This window comes from Xenopus tropicalis, chromosome 8 (assembly GCF_000004195.4).
Source record: "Xenopus tropicalis strain Nigerian chromosome 8, UCB_Xtro_10.0, whole genome shotgun sequence".
NCBI lineage: Eukaryota > Metazoa > Chordata > Amphibia > Anura > Pipidae > Xenopus > Xenopus tropicalis.
The window spans coordinates 78,027,835-78,048,119 of record NC_030684.2 but is presented as its reverse complement, the minus strand read 5'-3'; the positions used below and the strand labels follow the sequence as shown (position 1 = coordinate 78,048,119).

Here is a 20,285-nt window from a genome sequence, read left to right as displayed (position 1 = left end):
GTTATTAGGTATGCAAGAGAATATTTGTGAAATGAAGTAAAACATTATATTGTTTATTATATTTATTCTACAGATAGCTCTGGGTCCTGATTAATTACTGAATGCGGAGAAAGCAGAAGCAAAGGTAACTGAAGACTAGAGGGCCTGCCCTATGTTCCCTCTAACTACTACTTGGCTCTGCGTTAAAAACAAAAGTTTACACTTTTTAAAACCATGTGTGCAGTGCTTGTGCACTGGTCTCAACATTAGTGTATGTGTAGAGAGAACAATACTGGGGACACAAAGGGTTGAAAGTTTAACACCACCGACATACCCAGTGTTGGCAGGGTAGTCACGAAGCAAAGACCCCCAGCTGGGAGGGGCTTAGCAAAAGGTGCGCCGTGATTTAAAATACGAGCATGCTGTGAGGGTCTAATGAACCCAAGCCCCTCCTTTAACCCTTTAATCCATCTCCGGGCCGTTCAGTGCTAGGGGTGCAGGTGGAAAAGCTTAAAAACCGTTTTCTTTTGCTAATTGTTATATACTTCTGGAAAAGGACAGCGCGCTATAAAATTCTTTCCGACGCCTCATTTTGTGAAGCTTTTTTTCGGTATTAATTCGACGTCTGGACTGCACTTTACCTTGTGTGCTTAGCACAGACAGACGATGGACGCGAATAAAAATCAATAGCTATACAAAGTAAACGATAAGGAACGGAGCAGACACAAAGGCGAATGAAAAAAAGGAAGGGGCAGGATTAATCTGCTGAACTTGTGAGCCAATGAGCTGAGGGAACGTCACTCGGGCGAAGTGTCCGGTGTTGCCGGAAGCATGGCTGCCTAGTGAGGAGAGAAAGGGATAGCCGGGCATGGAAGGGCTTGAGGGCTGCAGTGGGGATGTGATACACCTCAATGTGGGGGGAAAGAGGTGAGTTATTAGCTAGTACGCATGCGTTTGTAACGCTAAATGATAAGCGGATTGTGTTCAATGTTGTGAGGAGAACTTATGGACGGGAGAGTGTTATTGAGTGGCATCCTGTTTGCATACTCAGTTGTAGTGTGCTTCACGCATTGTATAGGATGGGGTGGGTACTGTGAATCAGTGCCTGGTTGCCGGTGTGTAATTAGGTGCTCTTAGGTGGCATGTTCCTTGCTATTTGTGTATCCCTTTCTGGTGCAGTGATGGGGCGTGTGTGGGAGAGAACGTGTCATTAGAGGTGTGAGGAAAGTCTGCCTTAGTGTGGCTGTATGGATGTAAATCTTTTTATAAAGTGCTACTTATCTAAGCCAAGCTGTGCACTAGAATAGATTAATACAACAGGGGGTTATTAAAATAATAGATAAATACAAAGTTTAACAAGAAATACAAATAAATACAAGGTACATTTAAATACAAGGGACAAGAGACAAGAGGATGGAGGTCACTTTTAATGAGCCTGAAAGTGTGCAGAGACATGTATCTAAACAGGAATGGAAGAGTTAAACTATTGATGACACTGAGGGGGACATTCATCAAAGTACGCGTTTCAATCCCGAAATGGGAAAAATTCAGATACAATAATTTCTGATGATCGCAAATATCACGAAAATGCTTACGAAAAAATCAGAATAGTCACGATAATATGGGTGGGAAAACCTTTCTGACTTTGATCCTTCTGTGCATGATTTTGGAAGCCTCCCATAGGAATGAATGACACTCTGAAGCTCGAACCTGGGCCAAGGAAAGTCACGATACCGAAGCTTGAATGAATCAGAAAATTTTGTACTCGGCGCGAAAATACGATTTTGTTGCAAATGTACGAAAAAGTCACACAAAGTACGAAAAAGTAGCAGAAAATATGCACAGTACAACCAAATACAAATGTTTTGTATTTCGTACCTGTCGTACTTTGATAAATGTGCCCCTGTTGAGTTGGGATTGGTTTTTTTTTCTGGAGGGGACATGAATGCTCTTTACAAATACATTAAATGGCATAGACAGATAGCAGGGGATCTTTTGATCTTTTCTGTTGGGGGAAGAAAAAAAAAAGTACTAAAGGCCACCCCTTTAAATTTGAGGAACTGAACAAGATCTATCCAAGGCTACAGGTGTAGGTGTCATTATATATTTAAGTGTATCTGTAGGTCTGTATAGGTTTATGTATATATAATTATGCATATACATTGAGGGTGGAGGGGTTGAATTTAGTGCGCGCTTGTTGTATGTGTGTGTGGTTTAAGTATGTAACAAACTGGCCAACAGTATGAATCTAAGTGAACTTGAGAATAAATATTCTTTATTTTAAATGGAATTAATGAATGGCAGCCATATGATAACACTTTTAGAAATGGGAATTGCACATACTTTGAATGTTTAATTCTGTGTCACAGGTCTTATGGCAATCATACATTTTTTAATTGTAGGTTCAGTACCTCCAGACGGACCCTGACGTGGGCATCTGAATCTTTCTTTTCAAGGTCAGTATAAAATTGTTGAAAGATGAAGAAAAATAGTTTTTAAGCAATTTATTGATTGTACAGGAATACAGTTCAACTTTCACACAGTTAAAGAATAATTAATGTAAAACTTGTTAAAGGGGAGAGGGTGTCAAGCATTTGACTCAATACCTTAGCTTTGGGTTATGAATTTCCATCATGGCCCTATTTGAAGCTAGCACTTACCTATATACCCATAGAAAACGAAGTGTTGATATTCTTAGTAAGGGTGTTATCTAAATAATGGAGCAGATGCTTTAGGATAGAATCCTTTGAAATGGGTTGGCTCATTTAAGGAAAGATAAAAGCAGTTATTCAGCTAAGTAATGACAAGTGTCTAGTTATAATATAGGCAGTACAGATAGGGACTCATGGCTCTGTGGAGCCTAAAGCCAAGAGGCATACATTCTTAAAGTTTGGGATAAGTGTCAAAGCTCAAAAAAGTTGTCTTTTTCTTGTGCCATAATCAACACATATCTGAAGGAACAAAATGGACATCCTTTTAGAAAGTTCAAAATCCTTTACATCACAGTCAACCATGTAGAATGTCAAAGAAATGTAACAATTTGAAAGCAGATTTACTGCATTACTGACAAAATACAAATGAAAAGCAAAATATTGTCTTTTTTTATTCCTCCAGCCTCCTGAGTGGTCGCATCCCTACTTTGAAAGATGAAACTGGGGCTGTGAGTTTTATTTATGTATTTTCTTTCTCATTGCACTTTTAACAAAATTCATCTATATAACTAGATCTATTGTAATATTTGCTTCAAACAGTTACTCTATCTAGTAGTGTGTTTTATAGGGACACCATGCACAATGAATACAAAGTTTGGAAGTAAAGCTTTTTTTATTTTTTTTTTTGAATATGGTTGTCAATTTTAATCTCCTCTGTTACAAATGCCATTTCAGATTTTCATAGATCGAGACCCTACAGTCTTTGGTCCAATATTAAACTTTCTCCGCACCAAAGAACTTGATAACAGGTTGGAATTCTACAGGCTTTTATCTAGTGTGTTAGTGGGATTACATCCCCTTTTTCCTCACTTGTCTTTTATTCATATTCTTTCTAGAGGTGTGAAAAGTTCTGTCCTGCTGCATGAAGCAGAATTTTATGGCATTACTCCACTAGGTAATTCTAGGTTACTCTTTCACTTTACTTTGCCATTTAGTGGTACTCGTTATTAACTATATATTTCCCATTCTCAGTCAGGCGTTTGCAGCTGTGTGAGGAGTTGGAACGCTCCTCTTGTGGCAGTGTCTTGTTCAATGGATACTTGCATGCACCAAGTAAGTTATGTTATATTGATTAACTGAAGGCAGATTGTCAGAACTACCTTAAGGTGGCCATACACTGGCAGATTTTAGCTGCCAATTTGGGTCCTTAAGACTGACTCTGCAGCTTATCTGCCTGTGGATGGGGCCCTCCAGCAAGCCTCCCTAATAATTGGGCAGGCTTAATTTTTCGTTGGATCAGGGACTGCATTGACTCACTGGCGCAGTCCTCGCTCCAACTTTTCCTTTCCCCTTCATTGCAATGCAATTGGTTGGCTTTTGCCAAACTAGCAAATCTTACAAATGTTTACTGTTACCAGTGACCTTTTATATTTATAAGAAACACCTTATTCACTGAAACCTTTTATTCCCTTTATTCAGTTTTTCCTGCTAAAAGGAGGAATCGGCACAGTGTTTCTGGTCTGCAGGTCAACTCCAGAAGTGGATTTAATGAGCGGGCTCCTGTACGAAGGAGTAACACAATGCCTCCCAACCTAGGTGGAGCTGGTCTCCTGGGGCGTTTGATAGAAGACCGATGCTTTGGAAATGGAGGTTGGGTGTATCTGACTTACTTTTATGTTCAATAATACTTCTTATTTATTGCGTTCAAATATACTATAATTGTTGCTTGTTTGCTATTCGATAAAGGCAAGGAATTGCTTAGTAGTTACAAGTGGCTGCAGACAGGCGTCAGGTGTTTGAACAATTTCATGGATGAACAGTAAAACCACTTTGTCTACACAGCAATTTGATTTTCATGCTAGCTCTCATTCAGGACCCTTGCCTGTCACTCTGTCTTGTAGGCAGTAATGTACACTATTTGGTGCATGTTTCAATTATCTTTAAAAATGGCCTATTTATTGAAGCTCCCTATAGATCTGCTACGGTTCATGACTTGTGGACGTGTTCTTATCAGCACAGTTGGAGTGGGGTAGCCAATCCCAGCCTTGCAGTCACACAAGCAAAGACCAGCTTCAGTTCTCTATCCGGTCAACCTAGCTACTGATTTTTTCCAATTCTACAGTGTAGAGTGCCACATGCTTCCCTGGACAGCTTGGGAAAGGAGGCAGCAGGAAGTGGAATGCATGGTCAAGGCTAGTAGGGTTTTTGGAGACATTTTCAGAAATCATCCCAACAGCACCACTTTTTAAGCACACTTCTTGGGAATATAATGCACTGTATGGACAGGATATAATAGTGATAGCACCTGAGTAAACCTCTTGTGGCCTTGGCAGGTCTTGGCAGGAATTAACTGTGCCTTTAATGTGCAGTACTGTGTACAGTTTGTAGGTTTGTATAAGAATGATCAGTATTTTGCAACAAATGGGAAAAAATCTGGTACAGGCATGCAAAGGAAAAATTGCAAGACAAGAATTTCTTGTAGAAATAATGCTCCTGATAATGAAAATGCAGAATTTGATGAATGCACAGTTTAAAAGATATTTGTAATATCTGGCTGAGCTAATGTCCTTTGCAGAAGAGTAGTTTTAAAATGACACCCCATGACTGCACTTTTCTGTTCTTGCTTGAGTGCTGAAGGAGCAGGTAGCATTACTTTTTATCAGGATTATAAAAAAATCTGCACTATCTTTAGAATGAAGCTGCTGTCGTCATGACGCAATTCTCAAAAGCTATTAACCAGAACTCTACGTAAGAGATACAGACACCAGAAATAGTTTTTTAAATATATCATAACATTTTCTTTGCATGAGCCTTATAATTTTGCCTTAAACGTATTAGGTAATGCAAAAGCATTGGGCAATCTGATTCCCCCATGTTCCTCTGAGGGGGGCATTTGTCCTGTAGCATTAGAAACTATAAATGACAAGTTGCATAGGGACAGTCATGTTGGCAAAACAGTCAGGTATAGGAAGTTTATGTAACAACTAGAAAGGGAAGTTTGAGAACAAACTTCATGTTGGGTTGAAAAACGTGAAGTCACTGAATGAAATCTGATCTGTTGTTGGCTCCACCCACTTTTTCTAACCTTGGACCACAGTTATATAGTAAAACCACTGTGCAAAGTTTGGGGACCCTGGTTTTAATAGTGTCTGAATGGCAGCAATTTAAATTTCCCCTCTGAAAGTCAACGAGTGACATCTGATTGGTGGTTCCACCCACTTTTTCGAACCTAGAACTGCAGTTACCCAGTGACTAACTCTGCAAAGTTTAGGGACCTTAGGAGTAATAGTTACAGAATGGCAGCAGTTTAAATTTAAAGGACAAGGAAAGGCCAAAATGTCAGGCACCCCCAAGTGACTTTAATCACTTACCTTGTACCCCGTGCCTCTGTTAAGAGAAAACAGCACCAGCCCGGGGTACCTGGAGTGATGCGCTTCCTCCTTCCTGCACATTCGCAGTAGAGTGAAAAAGCCGACTTCTCTGTTAAAGTTCGGCTTTTCACTCTACTGCGCATGCGCACGCTCGCGAACCAGGAAGAAGGAAGCGATGCAGCTACCCTGGGCTTTTTCTAACCAGTGACAAAAAGTGGGCACCCTGGCATAAATAGTGTGAGAATGACAGCATTCTAAATTTAAATCACTAAAATTCAATGGATGGAATCTGATTGGCTGTTAGTGGCCAACTGTGCAAAGTTTGGGGACTTAGGCATAAAAATTGTGAGACTGACAGCATTTTACACTTAACCATTGAAAGTAAATAGGTGAAATTTGATTGGCTGTTGGTGTCTCCGCCCACTTTTTTCTAACTTTGAACGGCAAATACCCAGTGAGTAACTCTGGAAAGTTTAAGTATTAGGAATTAATACTTAAATAATGGAATCAGTTAAATATAAACCAATGAAATGTAATGGGTGGAAATGGATTGGCTGTTGGTGGCTCCATCCACTTGTTCTAACCCTGAATATGTAGTCAGCCAGTGACTGACTGTGAAAAGTTTGGGAACCCTGACATAAATAGTGTGAGAAAGGCAGCATTTTAAATTTAAACCAAAAAAATTCAAAAGGTGAAGTCTGATTGGCTGTTGGTTCGCCACCCACTTTTTAAAACCTAAAAATGCAGTCCCCTAGTGGCCCTGGTGTTAATACTGGGAGAATGGCATCAGGTTGAATTTCCCCATTGAAAACCAATAGTTGAAATCTGATTGGCTGCTGGTGGCTCCACCCACTTTTTCCAACACTGAACCGCAGTTACCTGGTGACTAACTCTGCAAAGTTTGGGGACCTTAGTATTAATATTTAAAGGATGGCAGCAGTTTAAATTTAAACATATGAAGTCTATAGGTGAAATCTGATTGGCTGTTGTTGACCCCGCTCACTTTTCTAAACTTGGAACATAGTCACCCAGTGGCAAACTGTGCAAAGTTTGGGGACCCTGACATTAAACATGTGAAGAATGGCAACAGTTAAAATTTCCCCATTGAAAACAATGAAAGATATGTGATTGGCTTTTGGCGGCCCCACCCACTTTTTTTAATCTTGAGTACGAAGTCACCCAGTGGCTGAATGTGCAAAGTTTGGGAACCCTGACACCTAACCAATAAAATTCAATAGGTGAAATCTGATTGGCTGTTGGTGGCTCCGCCCACTTTTTCAAAACTGCAGTCGAAGAAGGAGGCGAAGGGCGAAGAAGTGTGGAGAGTTTGGGTGTTGTACCCCTAAAACTGTAGGAGGAGTAGCATTTAGAATATGGGGGGCACTAAGAAGAAGAAGAAGCTGAAGAATAAGCCAAAGTCAAAGAACAGTATGTTGGGGTTTTCAACCCAACACAATTACTTACAAAAGCTGGTGAAAAGTTGGTGAAAAATGATCAACGCAACCTATAGGTAACTTTTTCCATACTTAAAAGGACATGTAAAGCCAACATTTGCCTACATTGTATGTCAGTTGGGCACGTCTCCCCCACCCAAATGGCATCATGTGTACTGCATATATCCCCTCCGTTTGCCAGCACCATCACATTTTCCTAAAGCAAATAGCAGCTTTCACCCAGCAGCCATTTTTTTCTGACAACTCATCAGTTACATATAAATCTGCAAAGAGCACACACACACAGACCCTTATTCAGTATAAATTTCATCAAGGGTCAAGGCTCACACAGGCAGAACTGTCTTTTATAAAAGTTCTAATTTGTTTGAGCACTGTAATGGTTAAGCTAAACTGAGGAAAGGGGGTTAGAAGCTGAGTTTCTATGGGAACCAACAATGCCATGTCTTCATTTGCTGCTAGACTAGGGAGTGTGTTTAGTAATCTGAATTTAGAACAACTGAGCATGCCCACAAGCCAACAGCCAAAGCAAATTCCTGAAGGAGGGGGCCAAGTGGGTTACAGGAGGAGAAGGAAATCTAAGTGACTAAGGGAATGCTGCAGCCTTACTATTAATCTCTGGACAACCAGAGTGGCAGGTATTAAAAGATTTCAAAGAGGCTGTTCACTGATTAAATTTTTGTGTGTGGGGTTTACATGTCCTTAAATATTTTGAAAAGTAGTTTTTATTGTGTCCGTATCACTTTAAAGGAGAAGGAAAGGTAAAAACTAAGTAAGCTTTATGAGAAAGGTCTATGTAAATACAGCCATAAGCACTCACAGTAATGCTGTAAGTCCTCTATCAAAGGAAACACAGGATTTCTTGTCTCTTTTTTTGTAAACATGATGTTCCAGTGTCTGACTTCTTCTCTCGGAAACATCCTTAATTCATGTGGCCAGCGTCTGCGCAGTTCTCTTCTCTCCCCCCTCTCCTGCTCCCCCCTCCCACCAGAATGCTAAGAATTCACTCCCCCCTGCCTTAGGAATGTGTGATCTCAGCTATAACGGCTAGACTGCAGACAGGAAGCTACTTAAAATGGCAGCTGTTATCATAAGCAAAGGGAGAATGCTTCTAAAGCTGTTTACTCAGGTATGGTAATGGTTTCTGACGAATAAATGTATTGTTCTAGGTGGCACTGATGTGGCCAATCTATTGGCAGTAAAAAAATTACAAAATGACTTTCCTTCTCCTTTAACAACATTTCCTTTCTGGCTTGGCAATAATCATATCAGTCCTCTTAGGAAGCTGATACTGTAGCTAAATGGGTGCTCAGACAAGACTGCTGGGATACTTGAGCAGCTTTTTGTGGTAGCGTTACAGAATCGTAAGAAAAGGTAGTTTGGCTGAGGTTTTCTGAAAATACTTGCTCTTAGTGCAGCAAAATTTAGGGTAAAATTTAAAGTGAACTTGCAGCAACGTTTTTATAAATCTGTAATTTTTTTTCATAACCCTCTTAAGAATTCAATTGCCATGATAAACCTCACAGGCCAGAAAAGGTCTAAACAATTTTGGATTAAAAATAGTGTTCTATAACTTCTTGTGTAATTTGTTTCTAGCAGTGTTTCCCTCTGATCCTGGCATGGTGAGGATCATATGTGGACATCATAATTGGATTGCTGTGGCCTATGCTCAGTTCATAGTCTGTTACAGGTGAGAAAGGCAGATAACCAAACTAGATATACTGCACAGAAATGCATGTATGGCAGACTAGCAGAAAGTCTGATTCTAAGATATATATATATATATATATAATATGGTCAGTAGTGCCAATTTAACAGTGGGCAGCAGATCTCTCAATGTGCGATTGTCCTAAGGCTCTCAGAGCAATGTTTTTTGTTTTTTTTTTATTTGCTTGGGTCAGTGACCGCCCCCCAACAACCATACAATATTTTAAAGCGCAAGATGGCAAAATACCATATAATTAAAAATAGAAGTCCAATTGAAATGTTAATAGGACATAAAACATATTAAGGTTAACATAGGGTGAACTAGTTTATTAAGACCTTTAACCTGACTTAAGCCACTTTCCACTTAATTCCCATAGTTAGTAGGGGTGACATTCTTTATCTCCTAGCTGATTTTTTGCATTTGTGCTTGGAAGGTTTTATTTTGTTTTAATATTCCTTTCTGTTCTTCCATCCTGTTATTTATCTAGGATGAAGGAAACATCAGGTTGGCAGCTGGTCTTCACTAGCCCTTGCCTGGACTGGGTGATAGAAAGGGTTGCTCTGAATGCCAAGGCAATGGTTGGAACACTGGGAGATAATGATAAGATGCTGGCAGTCTCCTCCTGTAGCGAGATCATCCTTTGGGCCATTAGTGGGGACAGCAGTGGGAGTGAGATCGGTAAGCTGTAGCTGCAATGGAGTTTTTTTTAAATATGCTTGCATGCAGAGGTGTGTTTTTTTTAATAGTCATGCACTTTTATCTTGTCTGCATTAAGCTTTTGCCTACATTTGCAACAAATATGAATGTGTTTCAATCACTATTGAGACTTTTGAACCCACTTTCAAACAAGCGTTTGTGGTAAATCCTTAAGGGCTCTGGCACACGGGGAGATTAGTCTCCCACGACAAATCTCGCCGAAATGCCATCCCACCGGCAAGAACGTAAATCACCAGTGGGATGGCATACGCGCCGCCGTAATTTCCCCGAAATCGCGGAAGTTTCCTCCCAAGGCAACTTCCACAATTTCGGGGGAAATCGCGGCACCGCAAGGAATCTGTATGTTCTCCTCAGGCTTGCATGGCTTTCATATAGGTACTCTGGTTTCCTTCCGCGCTAAAACATACATGTAGGTTAATTGTTTGCTGATAAAATTGACCGTACTATGTGTGTGAATGTTGGGACCTAGGGCATGCACCACAGGCGTGCCCCATCTTTTAAGGCTGTCCTGATCATAACTTTAACTCGAAAAACTGTATAAATAGTTATAAAGGCATTAGTTTACTAGTCTTTTTAGGATGTGTAAAATGTGCATCATAAGTGCTCCTTTTATTGTAGCCAATTAAACTTCCAACTGTCTTTCTACAGAGCTTCTTATGAGCTATGATTTTTGATTTAACCACTGTTCTCAAGTGTCAAATTTTTTTTTTCCAGGTGTGTTTAGTCTTGGGGTACCTGTAGAGGCCTTGTTTTTTGTAGGCAACCAGCTAATAGCCACAAGCCACACAGGGAAAATTGGTGTATGGAATGCTGTGACTAAACACTGGCAGGTGATGACTATTGATTTCCTTCTTTCCAATACTAAGGATCTTTTGCTATATTTTACTAAATGTCAGTAGGGGTAATTTGCAAAGTGTAGTTGCAGTTCTATTAATATCCCAGTAGTAAGACTATGTAAAACCCATTTTATTTAAGGTTGCTCTTGGCCTTTCGTTCTGAATTGAGTGCTGCAGCACCTGTTAATGCAGGGGAACCCTGGAGCTACCACCAACTCCTGACCAGACAGGAGCTCCAGGGTATCCTTAGGAGCAACACACATACAGCTAAAGAATTAGGTACAAACATCCCTTGAACACTGGAAGTGACTCCAGGTGTACATGCAGTTGTCTATTGTGGGGAAAATCATAGTGGTTTGCACTCAGAATTGCACTTTGCTCGATTCACTTGCGGACCTAAATGAGCCCTAGTGGTTTTTGTGTTTTTTAAATATATATATATATATAACACAATTTTGTGTATTCATATTCTTTCAGCCAGTCTCAGCTGTCCAGTGCTGGACTCAGTACTTTTACACCACTTCTTGTGCTTTTGACAGTACTATATACTACTCTTACCATTACCTACATTGTATTTTGTGGCAGATTCAGGACGTTGTACCAATTAACAGCTATGACACTGCTGGTTCCTTTCTTCTGTTGGGATGTAATAACGGGTCTATTTATTATGTAGGTAAGAAGCCCCCACACACTTCTGTGGACAATACTGAAAAGGAATTTGACTATGATCACTTTTATTTGTATAATAGCCTATTTGATAGCCCTATTTTTATGAAGTACTATGAAAATATGCACTGGTAACACACCGAACTGCACAGTGCTGTAAGCAGTGAGACTTGACAAGTTAATTTCACTGATGTCAATGCTTACTTGTGGTATTGGTTACTATCTTTTACTGTGGCTTACATAGTGCCTTGTTGAAACAGAATTACCTCTTCAAAAAAAAAAAACCCCAAAACAAATAAAACTAATTTAAAATTGCTCCTGACCAAAAGGAGGTGAAACCAGTCAAGCAGCTAATCAAAGCCAACATAGAGGGGTCAGTGTATTGGCTGTGGGGGCGAGAGTGAGAAAAATTGAAGTTTAATTCTAGATATTGCTGGAGGACTGCAGGTTGGACTAATGGACTAATTGTCTGTTTATATACTGTAAGCCTAATGCTGACATCAGCCGTGTATGTGCTTGCACCTAGTCTGATAATTCAGTGGTTGTGGGTTCATGCAAGGCAAGAGGCTGGTGTCTGAAGTACATTAAACGCCTGTAACTTGGCATTTTAATTCTTTCCTGATACTATTTGTTAATGTTTAAAACCAGGTAATCGGGAAAAGCTTTATACAAATATTAGAGATCAGAATGTAGAAATATTATTCAGTCCATCTGCCTGCCTCTAAATCTGTCATTATACAACCTAAACACACTCTTCTTGCTTTAGATGTCCAGAAATTCCCACTGCGCATGAAGGACAATGACCTTCTTGTTACAGAGCTTTACCGTGACCCATCAGAGGATGCAATTACTGCTCTGAGCGTCTACCTCACTCCCAAAACAAGTTGGTGATCCTTTGATACCCTCACAAAACATGTCTTAAATATTTGTGCTTGTTTGCTACTAATGATTGTGCAGTGTTGTTAGTGAGGCCACCTGATTGGATCACTGCAGTTTCCTTATATTTCTGGGTGTCCAGTAACCCATTTCTTTGCTGATATGGATATTTAACTAAGTAGATTCATTTTGATAATGCAATAGAGTGATTGCTTTAAATGCTTATGTAGAGGGCCCCCACACACAGACAGCATTGAAAGGAAATCACTATCTTGGTATTTTAGTAGTTCTTGGTTAATTTAAAGGGTGATATACATGAGCTCATAAAATAGAGCTTGCGTTTTATTTTTAGCTAAATAAGACTAACAGGGAATTATCAGTGCACAGATAATCCCCCTGCATAATGCATGTTTACATTACTTAATATATACATTTTTAAAAGCAACCCTACAGATGTCATTTAGTTGCATGTTTGCTTGATCAGATTCTTTCCTACTGTAGGTGACAGTGGCAACTGGATAGAGATTGCATATGGCACAAGCTCTGGAGTGGTGCGAGTCATTGTACAGCACCCAGAAACTGTTGGGTCTGGTCCCCAGCTCTTCCAGACATTTACAGTCCATCGCAGCTCTGTCACCAAAATAATGCTCTCTGAGAGACACCTAATCTCGGGTATGTATAAAGAGAAACTAAAGCATAGTTCTTATATCCTCCTCTAGCGTTGTAGCTATTTTAAAGTTATTTGTAAAGACATAAAACCACTTTTTGTTTTCACTTTTTCTTGTGTGAATAAATAATTTGGCTGCTATGTTTGATATAAGATGAGGCATAAGAAAGCCCTGGAAATAACACTGGCCTTTACGAGGTGCTAGTTTTAAGGCTCTGTTTCTTTGTGGTTCATTCTTCTTAATCTACTTAATTGCATCCTCATACTGTTTTTAATGCTGTATGCATGAATTTTTGCACCTTAAGCTTTGCAGTTGCTTTAGTAAATGAGCCTTCTGTTCATCAGCTTTCTGTGTGTTCTGTAAAATACGTAAACATTTTCAGTCACCTTCTGCAGTAAGGGGTTTAAAGAATTGGAAACTAAAATTCATTCTAGTTTTCCATGACAGTAATTCTCATTTAGCAGCTACATTTTAAATAGGAGATGTAACACTTTCTAGAAATTTGGAATTTTTACAAGTGAACATTGTTTAACTGAACATTTTCATCTTCTAGTGTTACTAGGCCCCTTATGTTGACGTTCACTATTTTTTTGATTTTGAGTTGACAATTGCCAACATGTTAAGCTATGCAATTATGAGAGGATTATTTGCACAAGTTTAAATTATTTGAATAAATGTTTTCTCACTGGTAGAAGCAGGGATAACCCTGATGTATTTTATGGGTATTAGGTAACCAAATGATAGCCATTTGTATCGGATGATATTGTCTGAAACTCCTGACTGCTGTTCTGGCTAATTACTGGCAAACCACAGATTCCTAGAGATCTGGTCGTATGTTTAACTGGTATCAAGTCATTCACTGCTCCTTTGGATTGCGTTTACAGAGCGAAAATTGTTTCAACGTGTATAACGTGTTTTATATAGTATGTGCAGATAATAACCATGTACGGACATGGACTGTGACTCGATTTCGTGGTATGATCTCAACCCAGCCTGGTTCAACTCCTCTGGCTTCATTTAAAATCCTTTCCCTGGAAGACGTTGATGGGCATGCTGGATCCAGTGCAGGAAATGACATTGGTAAGCTTCATTTTTGGGAGAAAAGATTGTTGTTGTTTTTTTTTTTTTTTTTTTTTTTTGCTTACAAGTGCATATTCGAGCTGGACTAAGGTTTACAGTACAGATCTGTACTGGGGCCACTTCTGGAGAATGATCAAAGGCTTGAGGTATTGACCGCTGCCATTCAGTGGGGGAAATAAAGCCACCAGTCAAAAGGCACCTGTCACATCTAATGTTCTATGTGCAGCTTGTCTGTAGAAGATGGAGCATCTTGAAGTGGAGATTCCGTCTTTTCTTATGCTTCAGGCATGACACTTAATATTAGAAGTGACAGTAGCACAGAAGTGTGTGACTGCTGCAGTTTGTTGCTGGATGGCAGCAGTTGTCAAAAATAACCAATGTGGTATAGGCCTAGTGCTTGCAAGCTTTGTTTTCTCAAGTGACTACCCTTTAATGTTTCCAAAGCTTATAGCACAATTCTCTTGGCTTTCTCTTTCTGGATTATGCCAGATTTTTTTTTTCCCATAAGGTCCTTTTGGAGAACGTGATGATCAGCAAGTTTTTATCCAGCGTGTGGTCCCTGATTCTAATATTGTCTATGTCCGCTTGTCTTCAACCGGGAAAAGGTAATTGTTTTTGTTAGGTGTCCTAAGATTTTAAAGGTTAAAAAAAACAAATTATTTTAAATCTCTCTCAATACTAAGAACAATATGGCATAATTTTCTGTGTCCAGAGCATTCTCCGTCCGTGTGTTTGGCTTTGTTGCGGCCATTTTTTTTTTTCTGTCTGGTCATTTTATTTTGATGCATATGTAGCGCTAATACATCATTAGGCTGTCCCCTTTCATATAGTGTGTCATAGGCATCAGAACCAGGGGGGCCATGGTCCCTAATATTTTGCCCCCAAAACTCTTGTGGCAGTGGTGCTGCTAATTATAGTCGCATAAATAAAGGCCCATCTTCCCAGGTTCCCTATTGATTGTGATGTAATGGAGATGTCGCTGATATTCAATACTAATGAGCTTGTTTGTCAGTTATCGAGCTTTTGAATTTGACATTGTTTTTCTAAATCAAAGAACTCTCATATCGAACGATCGCTTACTTATTAAGGAAAACTTATTCAGATAAACTCGAATTTTCCAATACCAGACATCTGGCTTTTCAAACCATAACTCAAATTTGAGGGTTTTTTTAAGCACAAAAAAACTTGAATCGAGGAAAAAAAAAAAAAAACTAGACTGCTGATAAATCACCCCCTTACTGTACGCCTGGCAGTAAGTCCAACACCAATCCATATGTCAAGTCCTTATGCAGTCTTTCTTGCTGTAAGCATGCAATCCACCATACACCACTGAAAATGATTCTCGCCCTTTTGAATACAAGCTAAAAAAACTAACCTTGGCTATCGTAAAAACAATGTAATAAAATAAGGATATAAGAATTCTGCATACTGGTTACAGGTCAGAATAAAATCATGTTACTGGAGTTCTTGAGCAGTCTGTTGGGAAGGTCAAATACATTATCTATGGTGGAGCTAACTGTCTTTCAGAATTTTAAAATCAAGATTATTAGTCTTCAGATTATGTCCCTTTCAATTATCTATCAGTCGGTTAGACAAAGAAAGCACACACACCATATTTTTCACCAATCTGTCAATTGAGATTCAACTCCTGCATGAAGGGGGAGATTGAGAGGAGCATATTATAAAGTATAATAGCATGATTTCAGAAATGTAGAACTTTTTAAAATATTTTCAAGAAATGAAGCTCTCGTTAAATTTTTTTCGCTTTAGGTCCCCATTAAAGGAAAATATTATTTATCTTATTGCCTGATTGTGTTTGGTTTAGAATCTGTGAGATCCGTTCTGTAGACTGCACCCCTATCACATCTTTTACCGTACATGAATGTGAGGGCTCAAGCCGCATTGGCTCCCGTCCACGACGGTACCTCTTTACTGGTCATGCCAGTGGATGTATCCAGATGTGGGATCTTACCACTGCAATGGAAGTAGCAAGCAAAGGGGAAAGCAGAGGTAAAAATTAAAATCCTGTTTTTTTAGGAAGGGGTAGGCAATTATTTGAGCTTTTTGTACCCCTCCAAGGTACTTGTTTTAATCATGCTTTTGCCTGTCCAACAGAACTTGGTGGCCTTACAGAAAAAGAGCTGCTGGAGCAGTTGGAACAGTGTGACTTGGCTTTGACCCGCACGCCTGAATTGAGCCCTGCTGCATCTTTCTCCCATTCAGCCAACCCTCGTGCCTCCATAACCAGGTATTTCCACTGCCACACACTTTCTAATAGAGTAGTGCATTTTCTGTGATCATGCTTCGTTAAAGCAGCTTGGTCAGTCAAGCTGTTCAGAGTTTGATTTGTTCCACATACTCTGCAGGATCTTTTTAACGTAAAGCCCATAACCAGCATTTTTCATATTTCCGGTAAAGCATTCACCATATCTGTTTTGGCAAAGGCTGTTGCAGACAAGCGGGGCTATTTGAAAGTAAATTATTTTACAAAGAAATTTAAACTTTGTTACTTTTGTGTTTTTAAAAGTGCATATGCACACCATGTATATGTTAGACTGTTCCTGGTTAGCTTAATGGCAAGTATATTTTCCACTTTCTGCAGAGACAAGTTTTCCAGTTGTCTGTTTGTGAAGCACTGTGGTTTAATGACATATTTAATATCCATTAACTTCCCAATACCTTCCTTCTGCAGCCTTCAGTCCCAGCCGAGTGAGAGATTCTCCAGGACTGCTTTTCCTTCCTCTCGACCTCCAGTTCTTAATGGACGACCCTCAGAAGGATGGGCTTCTTTGTGTAGTCTCCAGCCTAACCTTTCTGGTAGCTTTGGCTCTCTCCAGAAGTCTGACACTTTGCCCCGCTCTGGCTCCAGGCCTTGCAGAGCACTGCGTAACCAACCACAAATGGAGGTTAATGGAATGGCTTCCACAGATTCTACTTCAGCTCGTGCCAGTGGCAGCTTTGTGGAGCGCTGCCAAGAGCTTGCACGTTACACAGAGTCCCAATATCTGGGTTCACAAAGGTCAAGTTATGAGACTGTAGCCACCAGAATAAAAACCCCTCGGGGTTCTACTTCAGCAAGGCGACCAGGCTCTCCTACACCTCCACAACCTCCTCCACTTGGTATTGCCACTTCTTTAGCTCCATGTTTACCTCCTACTTGTTTCTCTGCTGTGGGGGAGGCATCTGCCTCTTCTCCAACTGCTCCTAAGCTTACACTCAAACCTAGGTTAAATGAGACCTCCTTTTAAAATAGTCTTCTGTGAGTTGCATTGCTAAACAATTGGCAGCTATTTTGATAGAAATCCTTACACCATTAGTATTTATAATTGTGTAGATTTGGCAGTATTTTTAGTACTGGATTTATAAAACCATGCAATTACTGCTCTAAATATACACAACTGTATTTTATTTGTATTAATAAATCTCTGATTCATACAGATATAGTCAGTATAAACGATCAGTTGTTGCCCTTGGTAATGTCTCTACAGTTGTGTAGTCATTAAGAGCACATGGTTTGAATAGTATTATTCCTTCCCACGTTTAACTAGAAACTACAAGGTGCAAAGTGACATGAAAGCTGCTAAAGAACAGAAAAAGCAAGGGGGAAAATGCAACAGAAAGCACCCTCTTTGTGTCTTGCTCCAGTCTGAGGCTCAGCAATTTGTACTTCTAGAATGGAGCACAAAAACGTGTGCCTTACACTGCATTGCTGTATGCTGCCTACATTCAATGTGCTGCATACAAAAAGGGCAACAAATGTATATCATATCTCATGGGTAACATGAATAAAGGACTACCCAGCTCCTTATGCCCCCCTTAATTGTCTGTCTGATGTGCAAACTAGGTGACTGGCTTGCATATCACACACACAAGTCGGGGGACATGAGGAGCAGGTTAGCCCTGTATGTAACCTTTATTTATAGTGGGACTTATATATAGGGCTGCCTTGAACCAGGCATCACTTTGCTACGCACTGCTTTGCAACCAAATACTTGGTTAAGAACTGAGGATGCACATTGGTTTCATTATCATTTTTCTTTTGAAGGAAATTTTGTTTTCTGTAATCTGGAGATAACTGTGGTCTACCCTGGTCACAATGCTTAGGGTTTAACAGCAGTAACGTGGCCTTATCTGCTACATATATTTTTTTTCATGTAAATTGGGATGACTACATGTCTCTGAATAAAGCTTTTACAGCTGTACTAAAGTCAAATTCTACATCTTTGTAAACTTTGTGTTAAATTTTTTTAAACAATGTGAAACAGGACTGATAGGTTTACATAATCTTTCCATGTTAGGTCTCTAGAGTTTGTTCTGGCAAATTCAAGCTTCACCACTACTACCATCACCACCACCATAGTCTTCAAACTCCATCTTTTTAGCAACATCTCACTCTTAATCTTCTTTCTTTTTGGTGGCTTCCACTTGATGGCTGTTGTGAATCTGGGATAACACGCCTGCCATGCGGGGATCACATTTCCTGCAACAGCATTTTCTTGTGGTCTCCTACTCTTCCCCTTAACCACTTTTTAACCACTGTTCTGCACTTTTTTGGCTTCCACAATGGTCTAGCTCCTCAGTAAATGCAGCAAGGCCTTCTTTTCATAAACCAGGAGGAGATTGTCTCTATAGATCCTGAAGCTCTGAAATCTTGGTGTCCCTCTGCTTACAGAGCTCAACCATTCTTATATTTTGGTCAGGTACCACAAAGGCATGTTGAGTAGCTATAGGCCCAGTTGTATTGGCTTTGGTTTCTTCTGTCAATTCCCCTGAGTTTGTTTCCACTGGGTTTAGAATCCTATCCTTCTTAAACCAGCATCTGAATAATAAGATCAGAGGTGGTGGTTTTTTTTCCTGTTCATTTAGCATAGGTTCCAGTACTAACTTATAGAGGAATCACAGACTATATAAGAAGTACCACATCAATAGCACTGTGAGGTTTCTGGTCAACATGACTGAGCAAAAACTGCCAGATGCTGAAGCTGCTGAACTTCTTCAAGCTGCAGACACCTCTCGCATGTAATTCTACAGTGACCACATTGGGTGCTTGAGGAAATATATAACAGTCATTGACATCTTTCAGGATTTTTTTTTTTAACTTCCATACTTTTTTTAACTATTGCCATATTGGCAATAGATGTTTGACATGTCTCATGGGTCATAAAGCTCCTACCATAAGTAAAGGTTACATACAGGGCTACCTAGCTCCTCATATTCACTGACTCATGTGTCTGTGATGTGCAAACTAGGGGGCTGGCTTGCTTATCAGAGACACCAGGGGACATGAGGAGGGAGGGGCCTTATAGTCTCTTTGACCACCGCCTCTGATATCTGTATATCTGTTCTTTTTAGCCTAGGTTCCAGCACTCTTTATAGAACAACTTTCAGATTTTTGGTAGAACTGGTTCCTTTAAAGGAGGATAAGCAACAATCACTGGGGGGTACACCAAATATTGGGCTACACCCCCCTAATTATAATTACCTGATACCCCCGGCCTGTGCTCCTGTTAGCAGAAAACTCCACCGGCCTGGGTTACTTTCCTTTAAAATCCTAGGGCAGATGCATGTGTAGTAGAGTGAAAAACCCAGCTTTTTATTAAAGTTCGGCTTTCCACTCTACTGCACATGCGAGCAAATGTCTTCTTCCTGTTTTTGTTCATATTCAGTAGAGTGGAAAGCCAAACTTTAACAAAAAGCTGGGTTTTTCACTCTACTATACATGTTGGCTCTGGAATTTTTAAAAAAGGAAGAGGATTGCTTGTGAATCACTGGAGTGAAATGCTACCCTCTGTATAAAGCTAGTTTGGTTCCACACAAATTTGTTCTTTGGGACTGGCAGATTGGGCTGAGTTTAGAGCATGCACTTCAGACCTCATTCCCAAAGTAGGCAATTGTGAAGGAACTGAAAATTAACATGATGAGGTTTTGTGCTGAAATCCTCTGTGGTATTCATATGGAATGTATATAGTTCTGAGTAGTGCTTATTAGCATCTCTGTCCGTAAATGCCCATTTTGTATAGCAGCACATAAAGCAATGCTATGATGCTCCAAAGAAAACTCAACTAAGTGTTTGTTAACAAATAATTGTTTTAATATTGTGTTCCACCGTTCACGGACAGCAATAAACTTTTTTTTTTTTTAGAATACATGTTTCCTTTTTATCATGTGCAGTGTATATAATCTAAATTATTAAAGATATCTTTAAGTAAACACAATTCTTAATATTACTGTGTGGGGAAAATCCTGCTGTGCAGTTGGCTGGTAATGACACAGCCACCCTAG

At 39.8% G+C, this 20,285-nt stretch overlaps 1 protein-coding gene across 3 annotated transcripts; it reads left to right on the top strand.

Moving 5' to 3' along the window:
- The first annotated feature begins 433 nt into the window (after positions 1-433).
- shkbp1 (SH3KBP1 binding protein 1) lies at positions 434-20,149 on the top strand. Of its 3 annotated transcripts, none has more exons than XM_012969277.3 (18): positions 434-906; positions 2,382-2,435; positions 3,094-3,139; positions 3,366-3,439; positions 3,527-3,585; positions 3,663-3,743; positions 4,110-4,280; positions 9,052-9,142; positions 9,648-9,838; positions 10,592-10,707; positions 11,299-11,386; positions 12,146-12,262; positions 12,757-12,927; positions 13,848-14,003; positions 14,512-14,608; positions 15,829-16,013; positions 16,119-16,251; positions 16,696-20,149. In XM_012969277.3, exons 1-18 carry the CDS (start codon positions 848-850, stop codon positions 17,249-17,251), a joined length of 2,445 nt encoding a protein of 814 aa, XP_012824731.1. In that variant the 5' UTR covers positions 434-847; the 3' UTR covers positions 17,252-20,149. The 3 variants fall into 3 exon arrangements, with proteins under 3 accessions (XP_012824731.1, XP_002938848.1, XP_012824732.1); XM_002938802.5 differs by having other exon boundaries at positions 9,049-9,142; XM_012969278.3 differs by lacking the exon at positions 434-906 and adding an exon at positions 987-1,063 and having other exon boundaries at positions 9,049-9,142.
- The last annotated feature ends 136 nt before the right edge of the window (positions 20,150-20,285 follow it).